This window comes from Brachyhypopomus gauderio, chromosome 14, assembly GCF_052324685.1.
Source record: "Brachyhypopomus gauderio isolate BG-103 chromosome 14, BGAUD_0.2, whole genome shotgun sequence".
NCBI lineage: Eukaryota > Metazoa > Chordata > Actinopteri > Gymnotiformes > Hypopomidae > Brachyhypopomus > Brachyhypopomus gauderio.
In genome coordinates this window covers 7,115,645-7,137,524 of record NC_135224.1, presented here as the reverse complement: position 1 = coordinate 7,137,524, position 21,880 = coordinate 7,115,645, and the positions used below count along the sequence as shown (strand labels likewise).

Sequence of the window (21,880 nt, the reverse complement as noted above, 5' to 3'; positions counted from 1 at the left end):
TGTCACCTGGGACAGGACAGTCTGTTGCTTCCTGGCTGGGAGACACACCCAGGCCTAGATTCAGCCAGAGAAGGGCGGGCTCAGCTCAACACCTCCCACTCGAACTTCCCACGGAAATACTGGAAAGATCACATACAATCAATTTATGATCTTAGTCCTTCCTGGGCTTCCTGCCTGCTCCTCTACTGTCAGCAGGACTACCAACCATCTGACATCTCTGTGAATGACATCTCTGACATTATTGTGAATCCCAACAAGCCCACTCCTTTATCATAACTCACTCTCCTTTACCATAACCCACTCTCCTTTACCATAACTCACCCTCCTTTACCATTTCTCACTCTCCTTTACCATTACTCACTCTCCATCTTACAGGTGACACCCCACAACTCCCTGTCACACAACAGATTGGCAACAATAATTGGTACTAAATAAAAAAGATAAAACGTAACATTAACAATTAGTTAAAACAAGTAATGTAAGAACATTTAGTCATGTACATGCACACACCTGTCTCACGCCCAATCTTCTGTCTGTCTCTCCGTGTCTTGTTTTTCTTGTATTTCTCGTGTCTTGTATTCGTTTCTTCTTCTGACACTGACAGAGCTACTGTACTACTGACACTTCTGTAGTACTGACAACACTACTGTACTACTGACAATACTGTAGTACTGACAACACTACTGTACTACTGACTCTACTGTTCTACTGGCAATACTGTAGTACTGACAGCACTACTGTACTACTGACACTACTGTAGTACTGACTGTACTACTGACAGCACTACTGTACTACTGAGTCTTTCTTCTCTTTTTATTCTGCCCACTGTGGTGCTCCTTTGTTTTGTGTTGCCATGGAGATTAAAGACTCCATTCTCACCCTCGTGTCTCACTCCCTCTTTGTTTTGGTTTTCTTTTAAAACTAAATACAATTTTAGATCACAATACTATCACGCTGTTGCCATTGGAAACAGTAGAAAAAAGGTTTCCTTTTATTGTTGTATAATTTTATTTATTATTACAGTTTCATAGATTTAAGATGGCAAATATTCACTCAGTCTTACACATACATGAGATGATCAGTGGAGCTGAGTTTTTACCTCCATCATTGGTACTAGGGCTGAAGAAAGGGTAGAGTTTCTCAGTGAAGGACTGACCAGTGTAAGAGTAGATATGAGACCTGGCCTCCACATCATAAAAGGAGACCAGACCCTGCTCATAATCCACAAACACCCCCACTGTCTGGGGCTTCTCTCTCAGGGTGAGGGGGACAGAGGGGTCAGCACAAGCCTTATACTGATTCTCATTCCTCAGAATCACAGTCCAGAATCCATTCTGAGGTCTGAGTGTAATCTTGCCCTTCCTGTTAACATACTCTCTGGCCACTCCTACATCCCAGTCAGTCTTCCCCTTGACCTGAACCTCATAATAAAATCTCCCTGATGAGAACCCCTCCTTTCCCAGGACCATGACACATCTATCAAATCTCTTTGGGTTGTCAGGGAGATTCTGTTTTGTGTCTCCATCTGTCACTTGTTTTCCATCATCAGACAGGATGAGGTAGTGATGAGCTGTATCAGGATCCAGAGTCACATCCACTGAGAGAAACATACATTATGTTAAATGTACATAATCATAAACTACATAATAACACCCTCATTATATAGTCGATCATACTGATTAAAATATGCAACATGGTTGAAGATTAAATACACACAGAGAAAACTATTTATTATGATTGTATCTTTCACATGTATTTTGTATTGTATTTTTTCACTGACCCCAGGGTTTCATCGCTGTTTCATAAATATATATCTAATCATTAACCTACAGTGACAGGGGTGTAGAGGTATCTGCTATTTATTTAATATGCTGTCATACATTTAACAACTCTGATCTTCACGGTGAATCACAATTAATACAGATTTATGAATTTATGCATGAATTGCATTAATGTCAGGATAGTTATTTCAATTAAGAGAAAGATTAGAAATTACACTGTACCTGCATACTGTTGACTCCTCTTCAATTCTGTGCTGACTGAATTTTAGGAAAAGTGATAATTAGATTTTAATGAGATGATTTTAAAGCATTTAACTAAAAAACATGAAATTTTGCACTATTTTGTAATTCTGTATTTTAGGGGCTACTACTCGCAACTGGAGCGAATCTAGGACAAGCATGAAGCCAATCAATCCGTGTATCATTCATTCATTTGATATTCAACTGAAAATCAAAATCGGAAAATCAAAAAAACAATTCATTATTTTGTTTTTCGTTTTGAATATAAAAACAAAAAAACAAACCAGGCTTGTATTTTTCTGTTTTTTTTTTGATGATCCAAACAAAAATAGCAAAATAAAAAAACGGGTTCGGAGCCGAACTTGATTTTGATTTTTTAACTTGACCCATTTGTGTGCCCCGGAAGTTACTGATATGTTTATTCTTCGTGGGCTTCGTTTGACTGCGGTATTTTTTTAAGACAGTATCAGCAAAAGTGCCAAAATGTGCAAATTCTCATTTCTGGCAAACAAAACAAATACCTACAACTTTGTTTACGCCAGGAATATACATATTTTAAGTTGTAGACAACATTTTTATTTAAAACCACGCCACTGCACAGTCTCTTAATTATTGACACCTGGCTACCACTAAGGCCCTCAGCTTATAAGCCCACAGGTCATGCAGTCCAGTGCTGCACATTGTTGAGTCTTTGCTGTTCACTACGAGTAGCCTGCTGCTTGGAACGTCACCTACAATACTGGACTGCTTCTCTGGACTTGCTGAGTGCCACCTGTATCTCTATTATCACTGTTTGATCTGAGTAAATCTGTTCTGTGCACCATGGACAATAAAGCCTTTAGTTCACAGCCTTTGCCTCCGGCTGCCTCTGTCACGTCACACTTGTGGGCTGTGGGTTCAGCACATAAAAGAAGAGAGTTGCTGTTAGTCGGAGCAAAGCTACCTGAGTTTTCTCTGTCATGCTATTAGCATGACCAGTTAGCCTATTTAATACAATGATACTTTGCACAAACGTGATGTTTGTTGCTGGTGTTGCAGGTGACTTGGGCATATTCATGGAGTTTCAGAGGACAGACGCAGGGTTGCCAACTTTTCAAAATCGCAAATTAAGTATTATATCGCGATCGATCGATCGCCGGTAGATGATAGATGTAGATCAGAGGTAAATAGACTAAATTTTTTTTGGCGTGAGATATCGGATGTGTGGCGTGAGAGCGTGTGAAAACGGTCAAATGCGTGGTCACATTAAAGAAAGACACAGATTGCTTATGATTATGAATATGAACAATCAACATATGCAAATCTGATCTGATCTGAATCAGGAGTGAACAATGTGACTTGTAATGTAGCTTATATTTCATTATAGCTGTTGGCCACAGATCTCGTGTTAGAGAATTGTGCCTGGAAAATACATTTTCTGTAGAAAGATTCAGGTCACTACCAATTATGAAAATAAACAACATATGCAAATCTGATCTGAGCAAAAAAATCAGAAGTGAACAATTTAAATGTTTCTTATATTTCATTGGCCACAGATTTCTTGTGTGCTTGGTAATATATAATTAATATATTTAATAGTAAAGCTTCTCACCTGCTTGTTTCAACTTAGTATTCAGTGTTTCATTGACTTTCATATTCAGAGTCTTCTGAAGCTGAGAGAGAACTTTCACAGTCTCCACATTCACATCAGTGTCGATACTGATGTCAGTCCAGTTCTTGGTGTGTGGAGGGCTGTTCATGGTTGGGTAGATCTACAGTACAGCAGGAGAGAGGAGAAACCCCTCAGCATGGGGAGGGTTGTCCTGTGATGTGCTGTGTTGTCTCTGAGCAGAGAGAGGAACACTGACCTGTAGGAGGTGGATGTGGTCCTCAGTGTGGGAGAGCTGCTCCAGCTCACTGTCTCTCCTCTTTAGTTCAGTGATCTCCTGCTCCAGGTCTTTAATGAATCCTTCAGCCTGCCTCTCTGCTGCTTTCTGCTTCTCCTCCATCACCTGAAGCAGCTCAGCCTGGCTTCTCTCAATGGAGCGCACCAGAGCAGTGAAGACCTCAATGCTGTCTGCAATCTCTCTCTCTGTGCTTTTCTAATAGAAGAAGAAATTTTAGTGAAAGAGTAAACTTTAATCAAACAAAGGTGAAATTTAGTTTTCAAAGTCATGCAAAACTAAATTGAAACTTCTGTTTGTAATAAATATGAAGTAGGTGGTGGTTCACACCTTTCTGAGCCCTACTGATTGTTTAATCTCTTCCATCTTCTTCAGTCTCTCTTGGATCATCTGCTGGACCTCTGACTGTGTCTTCTCCAGCTGTGTCTGTAGAGAGAGAAAATGTGTTTATCATTTTACATATGAAATGGTGCCTTGAGTTTCCTTGACATTTTTTATATTTCTTTTATAAATCTGTGTTGTGTTTAATGTTGATGTTATCCAATGTTAGTGTCTCACCCTTTTCTCTCCACTCTCCTCCTCTATGGTAACAGTGTTGTGAGTCCTGTGTTCTCCCTCAGTGCAGAACTGACACACACACATTTTGTCTTCTCTACAGAACAGCTCCAGGGGTCTCTCATGTTTCTGGCATATGTAGTCCTCCACGTTCTCCACAGGGTTTATTAGTTTGTGTTTCTTAAGTTTTGGAACATTATTATGGGGCTCTAGATGAGACTTACAAAATGTCAGTCCACAATCCAAACAAGATTTTACAGCCTTCACCTTCACACCAGTGCAGGTGTCACAAAAAATATCATGTTTATCAAGATCTTTTTTCTTCTTGAAGTGATCCACAACCTCTCTCAGTGTTGTATTAATCTTGAGTTCAGGTCTCTTGGTAAAGTTCTCTTTACAGAGTGGACACAGACAGTGTGGACTGTTGTCCCAGTATTGTGTGAGGCAGGTCTTACAGAAGTTGTGTCCACATGGAGTGGTGACTGGATCAGTGAACACATCCAGACAGACAGAACACATGAACTGCTCCTCAGACAGGAGGCTGCTGGAGTCACGTGTGACTGATAAGAAAGGAAACATAAAGTATTCAATTAGTCTTAATCTATATTTTAATCTATGTGAATGATTTCACACATTGTTCCTAAATACTCCAGAATTGTTTTAAAGTTAACAGGCAATAAAAATATGTAAAACATCTGACTTCTGATCTGAGTTCAGTTTGATCATCATGTGTGTCTTCCTTCATTCTCCATGACTCAGCACCACCACCTCAGACTTTAATCTCGTGATCTGAATCTTAACTTGGTTTACACTGACAACATGCAGCTCAGAGTGTAAATCACTCCATTTTGTAGTCAGTACTGCAGTAGTTTTATTCTGTTCATTCTGTTACTGAACCAGTTTACAATTAAGATAGAAAATGCTGGAGAATATTCTTTAACACACAGGCTGTGTTTCATTCATGTGTGTACGTGGTGTGTAACTTACACTCAGGTGGTTCCTCCATGCTCCCCCTTTTAACTTGTGGTGATGACGATTCTTCCATTTCCCTCTTTCTCTATAAAATTTTTTAAAAGATATATATATATATATATATATATATATATATATATATATATATATATTCTACCTGTCTTAACAGTACTCTTGCAATAAATATTTGAACTTTGATCTCAGTTGTTACAATGCGGATCATGCAGATCATAGGTGTCACGCTACGGTCCCCGAACCCTTCCTTTGGGGCGTGTGTTAACGTTGTCTGCATCTATTCGTCTGCGTCAGTGTATCTCCGTGGGTGCGGGTGCGTCTTGTAATTATCTGCCTCACCTGTGGCTCGTCTCGTCATCACGTGGGGTTGATGTGGTCTGTCTATTTAATGTGCGTTCGCGCAGTGTCTTGTGCTCGTCGTTGTCTAATGTTTACACGCTACCGCGTCCGTTTCGTGTTCTCCGTGCGCTTTACGCGCTATATGTTAAGTGTAAATAAAAGTAACGTTTGCTGCTACGTGGGATTCGTGTCTCGTCCTTCTCGCCAGCGCCATCGTTACAGAACGATGAGCCGACCAGAGATACCATGCCAGGATACACCACCCGACCTAAGAAGGGGAGGAGGCCCAGCAAGCACCACCACGCCTCTTCCCCTGCACAGCACCGCAGAGCCCCCGTCACCCTCGAAGCGATGCAGCAGGACCCGTTATGTGCGGTTATGCTGCTTCGGGCTCGGGAAGCCAAGACTGAGGAGTCCGCGAGACCGTGGTGCGGTTGTGGAAGGAGCGTCACCCCTCTCCCTCCAGAGACCTCTCACCTCTGCGGGTATGCTCCCTCGAGCTCTGCTCCACGGAGAAGACCCCCGAGAGCGAGTTCGAGACTCTCCGGACTCTCCGGACGAGGAAGAGGAGGAAGAGGACCATCCACCCTCTATATGCTCCGCGCCCACCGTGGATTACGGTGAGGAGGAAGAGGGAGAGGATGAGGCCTACCCTCCGTCATTATGCGACGCCTCCACGGTAGACTACGGTGGAGAGGGAGAGGACTACCCCCCGTCGCTAAACGACGCGTCTACCGTCGACTACGGGGAAGAGGAGGAGGAGGAGTCAGAGGAAGAGGACTACATCCCTCCGCCCGTAGGTCCCTCTACCACCGTGGAGGAAGGCGGGGAGGAGTACGACGAGGAGGAGTATCCTCCGTCGGAGTGCTCCGCATACCCCGAGGAAGAGGGCTCCTATACTGAGGAGGAAGAGGAGAGCCCTCCCCCCTCGGAACTGTCCGCCGGGACGGTGAAGAGGAGGAGGTGTCCAGAGGTGGGCTCATCTCCCGAGCGCTCCCCAGCCAGCGACATGGACTGTTCCCGGGGTGGTAGCTCGGGGCAGCCCATGAGCTGGAGCCGTGGCAGTGAGGAGGAGATGGAAGCAGAGGAAGCCACTCCCACTGCCAGGTCCAGAGGGAGATCCCCGGGCGAGGAGGGATTCCCGTACGGCCCACTGCGCTGCACCTGGCGCGTCGGCCAACCCCACTGCACCCAGTGGAGGTTTTGCAGCAAGGGCAGGAGGAGCACCGCCCACCGCAGCGCCTGCAGCACCAGTAGCTCCCGGTCTCTCTCCCCTAATCGCCCTCCTCCTGGCACGCAGCCTGGCGCCACTGTCGTGTGTGTCCGTTCCTGTTTTCGTGTGTCTTCCCGTGTGTGTACCAAATCCCTTTTTCCCGTTTGTTCCTCTGTGTGTAAGTGTTCCTGTTTGTGTGTTTGTGTCCATCCCGTTAAATGTGTCTAATGTGTTCTCCCCCCCCCCCCCCCCCCTTTCCCAGGGAGGGTGTTCTAGGCTGTTCGTGGCGGACTTTCCACCGAGGGCGGTCATCTCCCAGACGCAGGACTGGGCGCTTCGGATCCGCCCATCGACGTGGGTTAGGGGCACTCGGTCCTGTTGGCACCCCGGGACGGGTAGTGCCCTTGGTGGGGGCGTCTGTCACATTACGGTTCCCGAACCCTCCCTTTGGGACGTGTGTTAACGTTGTCTGTGTCAGTGTATCTCCGTGGGTGCGGGTGTTTCTTGTAATTATCTGTCTCACCTGTGGCTCATCTCGTCATCACGTGGGGTTGATGTGGTCTGTCTATTTAATGTGCTTTGGCGCAGTGTCTTGTGCTCGTCGTTGTCTAATGTTTACACGTTACCGTGTCTGTTTCGTGTTCTCCGTGCGCTTTACGCGCTATATGTTAAGTGTAAATAAAAGTAACGTTTGCTGCTACGTGGGATTCGTGTCTCGTCCTTCTTGCCAGCGCCATCGTTACAATAGGACAACATATGGCATAACTCACAAGTCATTTACTCACGTCATTCATTTGTTCGTTCATTAATTCTAGATTGGTTATATACAATATTTTAAGACAGAGTTCAAATTGCAACTATATCAGTATGCTACATGGTAACTGTCCATGAAATCCTGTGATCTTTTTACACCTGCAGTTCACTCCGCTGGTGGTAAAACATCTGAATGCTGAGCTACAGCACGGTGGTGTAGAACTACTTACCTTTACTTTCCTCTTTGGTGATTTGTAGAAGGCTGTAATGTCCCATTTCTTGTCTTCACAGACCTACTTCACGTCCAGTAATGTTGCTGCTTCACCATAAAGATCACAAATGGTTCAGTTTTACTTTCATTTAGCAAGATGACATTACACTGTTCTTTGTGCTGATAAGGGATTATCAGAATCATAAATCCTACTTTATTGATCCCAGGGGGGAGTTGCAAAAACTGTGTAGATATGTTAGAAGTGTGATAAAATAAGTAAACAACATTAACTTTAAATGGATGTTGCCCATTGACAGAATTACGCTGAAGCAAATGATATGTCTCACTGACACTGCGTGTCTGTACTTCTATGTCTGTATCAGCACAATATTTAATTTAAGATGAGGGTGTCACAGAGATAGTGAGAGGCAAAGGTGAAATGAAAGCGCCTTTATTATCCATCCTGAGCATCGAGGTAAAAAACAAGAGGTTGTAAAGACAGCAGCAAAGCTGAAGTGCTCCACAGAACAGCAGGAGCAGTTGGCTTTTAATATGAGAACTTGAAAGCTAAAATTTGCACTTGTATTTTTGATGTGAGAACTGAGAATAAAAATCTGAGCATGAATGTTAAAAATTCACTCGCAGGAAAATGTACACAAATTCAGCACAACTTCAAATCTGCCCCCCGTGATTTTGCAACATAATCTCAGTGGACTTGTTACAAAACTGACTTGTGGATTTGCAGGGCTTAGACATGGGTGTCTATAATCTAAGATTGTCAAGTTATATCAGTTTTGCTCATTTATTTGCTCACATTTGCTCAAACTTGAAAAGAACCTAGTCACTTCCTTTCCAAAGACGCAATGGGACAACTCAAGTGCTTCCTTATCTTTGACGTTTTATTAATCACTTAGGTTGAAAATCTTTAAATATAAATATAAATACAGATAAACACTGCATTACAAGAAGTCAGGACTTAACATGCAAAGCAGTAATTTCTCAAGTTATTGCCAAAGCAAAGCACACATCAAGTACACATTTACTGAGAAGTTGTACGTACTTCATTCCCAAACCAAACAGACAGTTTACAACAGCCTTAATATCACCCATCAGTCATTTCTCTTACCAGTTGCATCTTGACTGTGAGCTGAGCGATTTGTCTGTGTAATCCTTTGTTCTGTGTACTCCTTTGTTCACGGTCCCAAACATTCATCTTAATTAGGTGTACAGGTGTAAAACCCTGCAGGTTTTAAATGTTACATGTTCAAGTGAATGACTTGGTGAATATGTTAGTAGTGCTGGTGCTTGGAGCCTCAAGTTGACCTCCCACTTGACCTCCTGGTTCTAGAATCCATGGAGGTCATACCAGTTGTAGAAGCACAGCATCTACTTCAGTCTTGATTTCTTTATTACTTTTGTTCTTCTATGCGTAGTAGAACAACAACTCGTCTGACATCCCTATGAAGGACTGTAGCAGGAATTTTGGTTAAGGGTTTCTTTGCTTTCTCTCTTTGACCAGGTTTCATGGTTGGAACTGGATAACTGGGGAAGGTTCGGACATGTACATCTCTGACATTGCCCTTCTCATCAGTATTGACGTGAATTATTCTTACAAGTTTATACTGACCCCTCAAAGTATTATGGTCAGCCAACCAGACAACATTCCTGTGTGTCGTGTGCCACTTACTTCGTACGAATAGATTGGGTCCTGCAAACTGGTTCAATTTCCTCCAGAACCGGCCAACTTCAGTTTGGATGGCTTTCAGTCATTTAAAAGAGTAACCCTCAAACTCAAAGCTTCCAAGATCTCCTTTGGGTCCGGTTCTTCCAAGCAGAAGTGTATTTGGGCTGACATAGTATACAGAGTCCTCCCGGGTCTGGGTTCTTGCATCTATGGGTCTCTCATTGGGCAGGTTAGCGGCCATATAGAGGTAGGTTTGGAACTCACTCCATGTAAAGCATTCATCCCCATTCAATTTGTGTAGAGCATGTTTTACTGTATTTGTATTACTTCAATCATGTTCTCGAAGAGGAGGAATACAATGAAATTGGGTCAAATCTTCATGGACAAAGAGGTGAGAGAAAAAGCTCCTTATCCACTGACAAGGAGACAATTATTAAGTCAAGTCGCTAGCCTGTATGACCCAATAGGTCTTGTCACACCTGCTAAGCAGAAGGGTGCCATCTTAGTTAGAAGGGCATTTTAAGAAGCTGAAAGCAGCACAACCCGAGATACTTGGGACAAGCCATTATCTGAGAAGTTGAGAGAAGAAACCATTCAGCTCTTTTCACACCTTCCACAGAGGCCTCACAACAGTGAACTGAATTAGGAAGCCTTGGAGAGTAACATTCTCTGATGGAAGTGACCAGAGCTATGGAGCTGTGGTGCACCTCAAATGGGAAACTGCACAAGGCGTAGAAGTCAGATTGTTTGAGTCTAAAGCAAAACCACCATTCGATCAGAAAGGAGAACCACTTAAAGCTGAAATTTGTGGTGCTGTCTACGCAGTCCGACTCAGAAGGTACGTTGAAAAGCACAGTCTTATGGAGATTGAACAATGGTTACATTTACTGGATAGTCAAACCATGTTGGGAGCAATCCAAAGAGATAGTTATGGGTATCAGACATTTTTTGCAAACAGAGTTGGAGAAATTCAGAAATCTGCATATGTTGATGACTGGTGATGGATCCCTGGGGACCTCAACATTGCAGATATCATAACAAGAGGTGCAGCTCCAGATTCTCTCCAAGAAAATGCTGTGTGGCAGGGCAGACCCGAGTTTCTAAAGCAACCTGTAGAAAAATGGCCAAAAAAGTCTGTTAAAGAGGTCACAGCCTATGCCAAAGAAGGTATAAACAGACTCCAATTAAGCCAACTACAGGAAAGTCTGATGTATGGAAGTCATATTCCATTGTAATTAATGGAGAGGGAAATCGGCTTGTTGTGATTGATATCAGAAAGTGTTGGTGTACATCACCTGACGGCATGTGTTTGGACTGTGGTAAGAAATGGGACAGCGCGATCCATCGCTATATAGCTGTTTTAATAAATACATAAGAAAATTTCAAGTACTAAATCTAATTAATTCAATTCATATTAGGATTGCGGGTGGGGGCGACAGAAATGTGTATGTGGCGGACGGGTGCGGGATTAAAACAAGCGATTTTTTGGCCGGTGCGGGCGGGAGCGGGACTAAAACAAGCAGGTGCGGGCGGGAGCGGGATTAAAACAATCGATTTTTTGGCGGGAGCGGGATTAAAACAAGCGGGAGCGGGATTAAAAAAGCAGTCCCGCGCAGACCTCTAAACTGCAGCAAAAGAATCGATATTTTCGCTGTGGTATCGATCCGATACCGATCCTCACCTTTGTATCGATTCTATCGATATAAATATCGATCCGCCCACCCCTAGTAAAAACTAAAAACTGTGTGGACAACGACGGCTGAAAGCCAAACCGAGGAGCTGGTAACGAAGAGGAAATCCACCTCTGTAATCTGAAATTGATTCGGATTTTCTTCCACTGACCAAGACCAAACTACAGCGATATGTAAAGTGTGCAAAGAACACGTGAAAACGTCCGATGCCAGTACAACAAATTTATTCAATCACTTGAGACGTAGACATCCCAAGTAATATGCCGAAAGTGAAACAATGCGGGCAGCCTTCTCACAAGTGACCATAGCGCGCGACTCCGCCACACCTCGCGCGAACGATATGTGGTAGTATAAAGAAACATCCCTCAAAAACAGGGGAAGGAACATTTACTTGACTAAGTTTAATGTTGCTTTGTGTTTCAGGTTTGAAAAGTGCTGGAATTTAGGCTAAAGTACTTGAAAATGGTTGAAATTGTAACTACTTCGTTTCACAACAAATATCTGTCTGACTGAACAGTTCTCTCGTATTATGTTAACAAATACGAGCCTCTTGTAATTCCAGGACGAAACATGAGAGAACGTGAAGACGTTAAGATTGGGCGTTTTGAAAATAAACCACTATTAAATAATTTGATAAAAAAGCGAATTATATCGAATCATTTCGACTATATGTATAAATATTTAACTTTAACTTTAAAGTGCTGGGAAATATTTAGTGCAATAGTGCACTTTAACAGTGTAAGGAACTGCGTGACGCAGAGCAGGGAGGCGGACACAAACGCTGAGGAGAGCGAGATTTATTGAATGGACAGAGTCGTAATACCGGGCAGGGGTCATAACAGGTAGGCAGTCTGAACATGAAATATAAACGGGCATGGTGACACAAAGAACAAAACAAGGCAGGGGAAACAAAGACTAGGCTGAACGTACTTACGATGAAGACGAAACAAACAGTTAAATCCACTAGAGCACGAACGAGGCAAGAGAATAAAACAGGTAAGTAGCACAAAATAACCGATACCGACATGGGAGACACGGGGACTATAAATACATTGAACTAGACTAGAAACAGGCAGGGTTGCCAGGTCATACAAAAATATCCTGCACAAAGTCAGTGTAAAACCCTCCCTTCAGCAGCCTAAACTAGCGTGTTTAAAATGGAGACAAACTGAGTAGCCCTACGTGACACAGTGTCACGTGTGTTGTTTACATTTTTTGTTTACAATGTTTGCACATGGAAAATTGCAATATCATTAATTTAAATCTGCTTAAAAAGAAAGCTTTGTAGCCCCAATTTTTTTTGTTTTTTTTGGATGGAAGATTGTGATAAAAAATCGAAATCGTGATTTTATGAAAAAAATTGTGATACTATTTTTTTTCCCATATCGCCCACCCCTAGTGCAGACATAGAGCAGTATACATCTTCTGTCCTGTCCTATATACAGTTCTGCACAGACTCTGTCCTGCCAACCAAGATCATCAAAGTGTTTCCAAATCAGAAGCCATGGCTGGACAACACAGTGCGCAGTCTGCTTAGGGCCAGAGACGCTGCCTATAGAGCTCGTGACGTGCTGACGTACAGCAGTGCCAGAAGAGACCTGAATAAGGGCATAAAGGAGGCCAAAAACAGATACAAACAGTGCATAGAGGAGCAATTCAACAATAATAATCCCCGTAGTATGTGGAGAGGCATTAGAAACATGGCAGACTACAAATGCAACAACCAGCAGCCCAGCTATGACCACTCACTACCTGACACTTTGAAACAGTTCTTCACACGCTATGATACACAAGAATGCGAAGCATGGACGTAATTTTGATTTCAAAAGTGGGGGGGACATGGATTCGTCGCTATTTAAATATTTGGTTTTAACCATAAAAACTGGGGGGGACCAAAGCAGGCTTTTGAAAAAGTGGGGGGGACATGTCCCCCCCGTCCCCCCCCAAAATTACGTCCGTGATGCGAAGTACTGGCTGAGTCCCCGAGACCTGAAGAGCAGCAGCCATATCTCACTCTCCAGCACCATCAGGTGAGATCCACTCTGAGGAAGATAGATACTTCCAAGGCTGCGGGGCCGGACAAGGTTTCAGGCAAAGCACTAAAATTATGTGCGGACCAATTAGCAGGTGTATTTCTGCACATTTTTAACATCTCCTTACAGCAGGCTGTAGTCCTCATCTGCCTTAAATCATCTGTCATTGTACCTGTGCCTAAACAGTCAGCAGTAACTTGTCTCAATGACTACCGTCCAGTTGCTCTGACCCCTGTGATCGCAAAATGCTTTGAGAGACTCATCCTGAAACATATTGGGGACAGTATTCCACTCAGTATAGACAAACACCAGTTTGCCTACAGGGGGAATCATTCCACAGAGGATGCCGTCTCCATTGCACTCCACACAGGCTTGTCTGACCTGGAGCAACCTGACACATGTCAGGATGTTATTCATCGACTATAGCTCCGCGTTCAACACAATAATCCGTCACAAGCTGGTGGCCAAACTCTGCAATCTAGGACTGTCCCCCTCGCTGTGCTCATGGATCAAGGACTTTCTCACTAACAGACCACAAGTGGTGAGAACAGGGGACCACACATCGTCCCAAATCATTTTAAACACTGGTACACCGCAGGGCTGTGTGCTCAGTCCAGACCTCTTCACACTTTTTACTCATGAATGCTGCCTCATCCATGCCTCCAACCAAGGACGGATTAAGGATAGTCTGGGCCCCTGGGCAAAGGGTTGCACAGCCGCCCCCCCCCCTTCACACACGCGCAATTAAAAAAGATTTTTTTTAAACGCGCACTTTTTTTTCACACACGCATTTTTTATTATTATTTTTTCCACATGCGCACGCTCACATGCGCATTTTTTTCACACACGCATTTTATTATTATTTTTTGTTTCACACATGCACGCTCACGTGCAATTTTATTTATTTTTTCACACGCGCACTTTTTTATATATATTTTTCACACGCGCCCTTTTTTTCACACGCGAACTTTCTTCCACATGCACACGCTCCTGATGTCCTTTTTCACACGCGCCCTTTTTTTTTCCACACGTGCATTTTATTATTTTTTGTTTCACACGTGCATGCTCACACAAGCGCAATTTTTTTTTTCATACGCGCACTTTTTTTTACTATTATAAAGCTTACACTTATACTATTATCAATAATGTAATATGCAAATAACAATAAACTTTTACGCAGTGTCTATTTGCACCCGGGTACAAGTAGCATTTGCCACACAGCGAGGCTATTTTCACCCCTTAATAATAATAAAAAAAAGCGAACCCATCTGCGCATGTCTACCAATGAATGCGCGGGAGCGAAAAGGCGCAAATTCAAAGGAACCGAAACGGAGACAGTAGGAAACGGTAAGCAGAATTTGGTTAATAGTTATGTATAAAGGTCCATCACTCAATTTAACTTTACATTTTAAGATATATATTTAAGAAATAGTGTGAGAATTATTATCCAACAAACACTGATATATTTTTGAGCTAATAGGAGCATAATAGTGGCGAACGTAAAGTGTTACCGGGTGGGGGGTGTAAAATGGACACAGCGAGAAAAAAAGACAGATTTCAAGTGTGCAGAAACAGTCCAAATAGTCGTTTGAACTAACCTAGTGAAAACCGGGACATTAAATGATTTATATTTTTTGTCGGGACCGAATATTAAAAAGAAGGAAAACCGGGACAGGTGGCAACACTAACTGGCGCTACAGAGCTTGGAGGCGGACACAAACGCTGAGGAGAGCGAGATTTATTAAGAGGAATGATCATAATCAAAGTCGTTCAAACAGGCAGAGGTCATAACGGGCGAGCCATCCAGGTTTGACAAATAAACAGGCATGACGATACTAAGAATTAAACTAAGACACCGAACGAACACTTTAAACCAAACACGGGGTAAACGCATACAAACTAGAAAATCAGGCTACAGAAAACACAGACGACTGAGCAACGAAATGAGTAAAACTCACAGACCAGGAAGCGTAGAACACTGAACAAAGAGCATGAATAACAAGAGCACAACACGACCAAAGAGCATGAATAACAAGAGCACAACACGACCAAAGAGCATGAATAACAAGAGCACAACACGACCAAAGAGCATGAATAACAAGAGCACAAACTAACCAAATAGAACAAAACAACCAATAACCTATAAGTGAAACACTGGGACTATAAATACACAGAACTAAACAAGACACACACAGAACTAAACTAGACACACAGGTGAAGACACTGATGACACGGGCGTGTCAGACGAGGGGAAACCATGGAGACAGACACGCAGGGAACAACACAGACACGAGGACAGGAACCCGAAGTGACAGAGAGGGGGGTGTAGCCCTACGTGACAGTCGCATTGCTATCTTACAAAAACAATTTTGTCCAGTCTATTTTTTGAGTTTTGTGTAAAATTATATAATTTTGTCTTTTTGTTCTCTATTTTTGTGTTGTTTCAGTACACACAAAGGACATGAATGTGTATAACAAAAGATGTACAGTCCTTTTGAATTAAGGTTTTTGCATGACAGAGTCAATATGCCAGACTTATAATGTAATGACTATTTTATATAAGCTAATATTTGTGTTTTCTCCCAAGAAGGAAGAAAAGCTAAAGAACATTTGTGAAGGATACTCCTTCGACAGTTGTGAGGAATTCCAGAGAGCACTGAGATTATGGAGTGAAGAGGGCTACCATCCAATGCACAAAATTAAAATTTATTTAAACATGATGTAAATAATAAAAACCCCAATTTATTTCTTTAAAAAATGTACAAACCATCCAGAAAAAATGAATTAAAAAGTCAAATCTGTCTTCTGCATTCTGTGAAATTAAATAAAATTAAAGAGGCTGATAATGTACTGGCAGGAAGAATATTTGTATACATCATACTGTAACGCTGGCGACTGGGTGAAGGACGAGACACAGAATCCTGTTCGCTACAGACGTTACTTTATTTGTCTTTACACATATAGCGCAGACAGTGCACGTTTAACACTCATATAGAGACACGTATAAACAACGACGAGCACAAGACACTGCGCGAACGCACATTAAATAGACAAACTACATAAACCCCACATGATGACGAGACGAGCCACAGGTAAAACGAATTATCACAGGACGCAACTGCACCCACGGAGATCCACTGACGCAGACGACGTAAACACACGCCCAAAGGGAGGGGTCGGGGACCATAACGTGACACATACAATGTGGTGTACATATCAGGGTGCTACAGACAGATATTAACTTGTGTTACATTTTGTTTTAACATTATTTATCACTGGCAGTGTATATTACATTTAGTATTTACCATGTGATTACTGCCATTAGCGGTAAGCGACTTAGGATAATTAAATTGCTATTTAAATTCTAAGCATGGTAAAGAAAAAGACTCACAAGTGAAAAACAAAATTCAAACAGGTCTACCCCATAACCCCAAATAAAAGTATCTTCACTTCTTGTAAAATAATTTGTAAGTAAAATGGAACACAAAAGAATAGTACTAATCTTTGATAAATCAAAATGTTGGGTGCAAATAGTACACACTGCTACGTATAGCCGGGTGCAAATAGCACACACTGCTGCATATACCCGGGTGCAAATAGCACACACTGCTATGTACACCCGGGTGCAAATAGCACACACTGCTGCATATACCCGGGTGCAAATAGCACACACTGCTATGTACACCCGGGTGCAAATAGCACATACTGCTGCATATACCCGGGTGCAAATAGCATCTGCCAACTTTTTAAAAAGCTGTGAGTTGCTAGTTAGCAACGTTACACTAGCCTTGAAAAAGGCTGTGAACCTTTCAAAGTTTAATATAGTTGTAACGTTCGGGCGCAGCCAAGGACGAGACACGGAATCCCCGCTTACGTAGCAAACGTTACGTTTAATAACAACAGATATTGCGCAATGGCGCACGAGAACACTGAAGCACATACACTCAACGTGCAGACTTTAGACAATGACGAGCACAAGACACTGCGCGAACGCACATTAAATAGACAGACCACATCAACCCCGCGTGATGATGAGACGAGCCACAGGTGAGACAGATAATTACAAGACACACCCGCACCCACAGAGATACACGGACACAGACAAATAGACGCAGACAACGTTAACACACGCCCCAAAGGAAGGGTTCGGGGACCGTAGCATGACAATAGTAAATATAGTAATGTAATATTATATCATGTTATATCATATTATATCATTATATCAATATTATATAGCCTTTGAAAAGACTATAAAAAGAATGTAACAGAATATATGCAATATAGTATAGTATAATATAATATAAAAATTAGTGCTGTCAATTCCAGGTGCCGCGATTAAAAGTCCTCACCAGGATTTTGCTCAGGCTTCCTGGATTGTATTGATTCCACTAATTTTACCTCGATTGCTAATTAGAAAATTAGACCAAGCTTGAGCAAAATCCTGGTGAGGACTTTTAATCGCGGCACCTGGAATTGACAGCACTAATAAAAATATTTATATATATTATAAAATAATATTCTGCAGTATAAAGGTCAATGAGCCTTTAAAAAAGCTGTTGGTTGCTGATCTGGTAATAGCAAGGTAAAAGTTGTAGTAAAAGCACAGAGCAAGTTCACAAGCTGAACTGTCTGAATGTGAGGAGTTTTGATACTGGCAGGGGGTTTTATATAGAACTTGCATATTCACTTGGAAGTTCTCGCAACACCTGATTGGCTCAGCCCCCGTCTTGATCTTGCATTTTTACTTGGAAGTTCTCGCAACACCTGATTGGCTCAGCCCCCGTGGGAATTTATGGCAATGTAACAATTTTTCACCACTGAGTGAGAGGGTGGGGGAGGGGTAGCATGTGTGTGTGTGTGTGTGTGTGTGTGTGTGTGTGTGTGTGTGTGTGTGTGTGTGTGTGTGTGTGTGAGAAAGAGAGACAGAGAGAGAGAGAGGGGGCATGGAGAGGGAGACAGGGGAAAGGTTTTGAGTATATTAAAAATGCTGTGTTAATGATATTAAATCAAGTTTCATTATTGTCAAGACCCCTTCACACTGCCTTGAAGCATGTCAAGTCATGTCAAACTGTCATTGAATGGTCATTGAATAAGAAGCTGAATAAAATATATTTTCCAATAAATAATCCTCAAACTAAATATCAGGGTTACACGCATACGCAGCCACAGCAACTACAACAAAACCACTTGTTGTTTCATCTGTCACCAAACCAAAATTGTGCTACTCAGTAAAATTAGCTTGCAGTTCTGTTGTATGAAAAGGCACTTTTCCTTTCGTGCATTCCTTCAGAACTAGAGTGACCACTTGTCTTTCACTGGTAAACTGTTATTTATTAAAGGTGAAACATGAAACTAGTCAAATGGCTTGTTGTTTTCACATAAGTGAAATCACACCCTTGGCCAAATTCACTCAATTTAATCAGTGTCAAAGATAGCATTCATCAGACAAATTGCTTGTCTTAAATTTAAATAATTGCAAAATTGCTAAATTAATTAATTTCTCTGCGCTTAAGAGAAATTGAACATAATAATTTTGAAACAATACAAATTCAGAAGCATTAAGTAAGGGCCTGAGTTTGTAGGTCCCTAGAAAGTCAAGGAGCCATGGTAAACGACTTCTATGGAAGTCAAGGGCCCCGTAGCAGGGGCCCTCGTGATCAAGGGCCCTCTAATGGTATGCCCTGCTCTTCTCTAGGGCCCCCTGGTAGGGGCTCTCATAACCAGGGCCCTCTAAAAATATGCCCCCCTCTTTCCTAGGACCCCTAATAGCCATAAGTCGAAGTCAGAGCAGTGCCACAACTCCTCATCCATTTTCCTAAGGGGCCCAAAAGCATGGCTAGGGGCCCCAAAAGCATGGCTAGGGCACAAAAGCATGACTAGGGCCCTCCAAAGCATGGCTAGGGCCCAAAAGCATGGCTAGGGCCCCCAAAAGCATGGCTAGGGCTCAAAAGCATGGCTAGGGCCCCCAAGAGGTCCCTAATAGTCAGAGGATCCTTAAAATGGAGGGCCGTCGGAAATAAAAATATATTGTACCATAAATGTTGATAGGCATCGCAAAAAGTTTTCGGCCAGGGCACCCCTGACCTCAAGGGCCCCTGGGCGCTGGCCCCACTGGTCCGGTCAGTAATCCAGCCATGCCTCCAACACATTTGTGAAATATGCTGATGACACCGTAGTGATAGGCTGCATCTAAATGTAAATTTAATGTAAATGTGCCATATATTGTCAATTGTGATTTTTACACCCCAATCGAAATTTGTCCTCCGCTTTTAACCCATCTGTTGTTGGAAAAAAGAAAATTAAAGGCTAATAACTTGATGTGTCAATTTAGTGTTTTTCAGGAAGACTGTGGGAAAGCAGGAGTAAGGAGGCCTCAGTGGCCTTGAGGAGAACAGAAGGGGCCTATTCAGTGCAGGATGTGTAAGCAAGCAGTTTTTAGATAACCAGGCACACAGGCTGGGAGAAGAGGAGCAGGTGATTTTCCATGGAGAGCAGCCAGGATTGGGGAGTTATCGAAACTTAACAAATCGAAACTTATGGAGAGAGAGTATGAAAGAAAGGACATCGCCCAGCACGAGAGGCTTTTCGCTTGGACACTGCTGAGATCCACTTGGGTTAGGTAGATTCCTAGGCAACTAGCACCAGTGCACTGAAGAGTTTGTACCACGTATACTTCTATTATATTGCATTCATTAATATTCTATATAAATCATTTTAAAAGAACTTTTGTTGTCAAGACTTTGCTTGGACCACTCAGTCAAAAACCAGTCGGTTCATCGGGGCGGTGTTGGGGCCCGTCTGGGTCGGAGAAGAAAATTCCCAACACTGTGCAGTCAGAACACACACTCTCACACACTAGTGATTACTAGGGGGCTGTGGATCACACGTGCCCAGAGCGGTGGGCAGCCCTAGCCCGGCGCCCAGGGAGCAGTTGGGGTTAGGTGCCTTGCTCAAGGGCACCTCAGTCATGGCCTCAGGTCTGGGAATCAAACCCACGACCCTCCGGTCACAAGACCAGTTCCCTACCACCAGGCCATGACTGCCCCTAACAACAACAATCTCTAACAACAATGAAACTCACTACAGAGAGGAGATTCAGCACCTGGCACGGTGGTGCTCAGACAACAACCTAGTTCTGAACACCACCAAAACTAAAGAAATCATCATGGACTACAGGACAGTTAAAAGAACCGCACACGCCCCTCTACTCCTAGATGGAAATGAAGTGGAACGTGTGCACAGCATTAAATACCTCGGACTCCACATCACAGCTGATCTCACCTGGACTCTAAACACCTCACACCTCATCAAAGACTTTTCTTTCTGAGGAAACTAAAGCAGTCTGGACTCACCCCACAACTACTTGTGAACTTTTACACCAGCACAATCGAGAGAGTCCTTTGTCTCTGCATGACTGTATGGTATTCCAGCTGCACAGTACAAGAGAGAAAGGACCTGACCCGGGTGGTCAGAACAGCGCAGAGGGTCATAGGGAGTCCACTCACAGATCTGGACTCTGTGTATGCTGGCCGCCTTCATAAAAAAGCCAGCAACATTATCAAGGATCCCACCCACCCAGGACACCATCTCTTTGTTCCTCTACCTTCAGGACGAAGATATAGGACAATAAAAACCCGGACTAACAGGCTGAGGAACAGTTTCTTTTCCAGAGCTGTAGCATCCATCACTCCCCCTACAAACCCAAACCCTTAGGACCTATTGCACTACACTATTCATATCAGCACTATTGCACTATTTCTCATCTGCAACTTTGCACCCAAAACTTGTATTGCTGCTATTATTATTTTTACTTTAGTTATAATACTTTAATATTATACATAATGTAAATACACTATATGTTATACCATGCCACATAATCAAAACAGTTATACCATCATGCTTCAACTGCCTCACCTACACCATGTTGCTGACCACTTGTATTAGATCAGGCTAATGAGTGCCAATTAATCTGCAGCACGTGACCTCCCTCTGGTGGCTGACAGCTGGTACTGCTTCAGCTTTGGTTTAAACACAGGAAAATAAAAACATTCTTTGTATTGACTTAGTTTGGTGCTTTTAATTACTTACTAAAAAAAGCTCTCAGACTCATATAATCAGAGACTCAAACACAGGTGAATCCCAATAAGCCTACCCCTTTATCATAACTCACTCTCCTTTATCATCTCACTCTTACCATAACTCACTCTCCTTTATCATAACTCACCCTCCTTTACCATAACACACTCTCCTTTATCATAACACTCTCGTTTACCATAACTCACCCTCCTTTACCATAACTCAATCTCCTTTACCATAACTCAACCTCCTTTAACATTACTCACTCTCCTTTATCATAACTCACTCTCCTTTACCATAACTTGCTCTCCTTTATCATAACTCACTCTCCTTTACCATTACTCACCCCACTTTACCACTACTCACTCTTCTTTACCATAACTCACTCTCCTTTACCATTACTCACCCTCCTTACCATGACTCACTCTCCTTTA

The 21,880-nt window shown here is 42.7% G+C and overlaps 1 protein-coding gene across 1 annotated transcript; it reads right to left on the bottom strand.

The window, feature by feature from the left end:
* Positions 1-1,024: 1,024 nt before the first annotated feature.
* LOC143475476 (E3 ubiquitin-protein ligase TRIM39-like) lies at positions 1,025-6,368 on the bottom strand. Its single transcript, XM_076973328.1, has 8 exons — positions 6,263-6,368; positions 5,964-6,053; positions 4,463-5,019; positions 4,235-4,330; positions 3,869-4,102; positions 3,613-3,772; positions 2,004-2,039; positions 1,025-1,597 (listed from the first exon to the last, which is right to left on the bottom strand). Exons 1-8 carry the CDS (start codon positions 6,366-6,368, stop codon positions 1,050-1,052), a joined length of 1,827 nt encoding a protein of 608 aa, XP_076829443.1. The 3' UTR covers positions 1,025-1,049.
* Positions 6,369-21,880: the final 15,512 nt, after the last annotated feature.